Source organism: Pterocles gutturalis, unplaced genomic scaffold (assembly GCF_000699245.1).
Source record: "Pterocles gutturalis isolate BGI_N339 unplaced genomic scaffold, ASM69924v1 scaffold13766, whole genome shotgun sequence".
NCBI classification, from domain to species: Eukaryota; Metazoa; Chordata; class Aves; order Pterocliformes; family Pteroclidae; genus Pterocles; species Pterocles gutturalis.
This window is the reverse complement of record NW_010100564.1, coordinates 4,415-6,283: the sequence shown is the minus strand read 5'-3', so window position 1 is coordinate 6,283 and position 1,869 is coordinate 4,415. Positions and strand designations below refer to the sequence as shown.

Here is a 1,869-nt window from a genome sequence, read left to right as displayed (position 1 = left end):
CGTAGAAGTGTTTAAAAACTAATTATTTTGCCCTAAATGTGGCAAACTATGAGTGTGTGTGGATCTTTCCAAACTCTAGTGATTCTGTTTACCAAGTTATACAAAATTTCACTGCAATCACTGCAGGAAATACAACGTGACAGCAGCAAATACAAGAAAAATATTAACTCATCCTCAAATGGGAGAAAAACAGCTTCATATAAAAGGATGCTCTAATTCCAAATGCACGCAAATAGATATACTCCTAGCACTGTATACTTCCCATAAGACAAAAATCTTTCTCATTAACATAAAGCAACAATGCACAAAGTACCTGCGCACATTTCTGTGCATCTAGTATATGCATAATATATGTGCACACGCTCACGCTGGGAAAAAAAAAAAAATGTTTCAAGAAGCTGGGGTGATAAGAGGCTGACAAGTTATTCATTAGGCTGCTCCGCTGCAGGATCAAAACAAGATATTCGGAGGGACAATGGTCAGAGGAAGACGCACAGGTCTTCATTTTCATGGTAATGGCACAGAGCGCCAGAGGATACTCCTGCAGCGTGTCTGGGCTGCATCACAACCCAAAAATACAACCCCAGAAAAGTGTACGCAAAAAAAGAGATTTCCTTCTGAAAGCGGCGCCTTACCTTGCATGAAGAAGGAGCTAGGAAAAGTGCTGGCTGCTGGTTTCGAGGATGGATAACCTGGTGAATCCCTATTGTAGTCGGCAGTGCTTGCTGACGGGGCATAAACCTAAGGGAAAAAAAGACTCATTTAGTGTGCCTTTAGCAGGAAGCAGGAGAGAAATATCGAGTTTTTACCTTGCTGGGTATAAATCAGTTTGCAACACCACATAATTCTTCTCTCAGAACACAAAAAAACCCCCTCAGTATACGTGCGACTGGAAAATAAATTTTAAGCTTCAAAAGAAACCCTCAGCCTGACATTTTCCAGCCTTAAACAAGGGTATTTGCAAGATATTTGTCAAGCGACGTATTTCTGTAAATAAAGCGAACAAACAGATGTAAATGTGTTCTTCCTAGCTGAAAATAAACACGGACGTGGAACAATGCTGGGTTTCTCGTGGGGAAGTGGACAGACTTCATCCACTCAAGAACAAAACCGAAAGCACGGCGAGGAAGTCAAACACTTTATTTCCCGACCTGAAGACCCGACATTTAGACAAAACAGCATTATCGAGAACACCGAAAATTACAAACATATCTGGGGATGTTCAGCTCTTTCCAGAGCAGCTTGAAAGGACCATTAAAAACCTGGATCCACACAAGACCACCAAGGCAGCATGTGTACACATCGGGGGGAAAAAAAAACTCCTCCTTCCTGAGGACTTATTATCCTGGTCTGTGCAATAAACTCCATTCGTGTGCCAAAACTCTCATTTATTTACATTTGTTTACTAATGCACCAGAGCTCTCCGCAACTCGCCTTTTAGAAACTATCTGCTGTTATTTTCCTTGCTTTGCTTTCCTTCAACCAGGACAGCATTTAAAAAACACAAAAAATGAAACAAATCCCCCCCCAAAACCATTCCGGGCTGGTAAGCGTGATTTATTCTTCACAGGGTGGTTTATTCCCTCTGCCTATAGGCTTCTCTATATTCCTCGGCGCTTTGATTCTGCGCTGGAGGTGCCTCTCTCCAGATGGTCAGGAAGACTGAAGCACTGTCATCTCCTTGATGAAAATGGATACCTTCCTGCCTCCATTTTGAGCAGGCAGCAGATCAAAAAAAAAAAAAAAAAAAAAAATTGGCAGAGCGCCTGCTCCGACATTCGCAGGTCACAGCGAAAAAGGAAAGAGAAAAAAATCCACAAGCAGAGCAACAGCCACGGCGGGGCTGGGGACCGCCCGGCGCCCCCAGCC

At 43.0% G+C, this 1,869-nt stretch overlaps 1 protein-coding gene across 1 annotated transcript in view; it reads right to left on the bottom strand.

Moving 5' to 3' along the window:
• LOC104466826 (transcription factor 4-like) overlaps nt 1-741 on the bottom strand; it is a gene marked incomplete at both ends in the record, with an annotated part of 5,445 nt that extends 4,704 nt beyond the window's left edge. The window contains one exon of the mRNA XM_010080378.1: nt 636-741. Coding sequence (XP_010078680.1) covers nt 636-741 — 106 coding nt within the window. The remainder of the gene's footprint in view (nt 1-635) is intronic.
• Between the last annotated feature and the right edge of the window lie 1,128 nt (nt 742-1,869).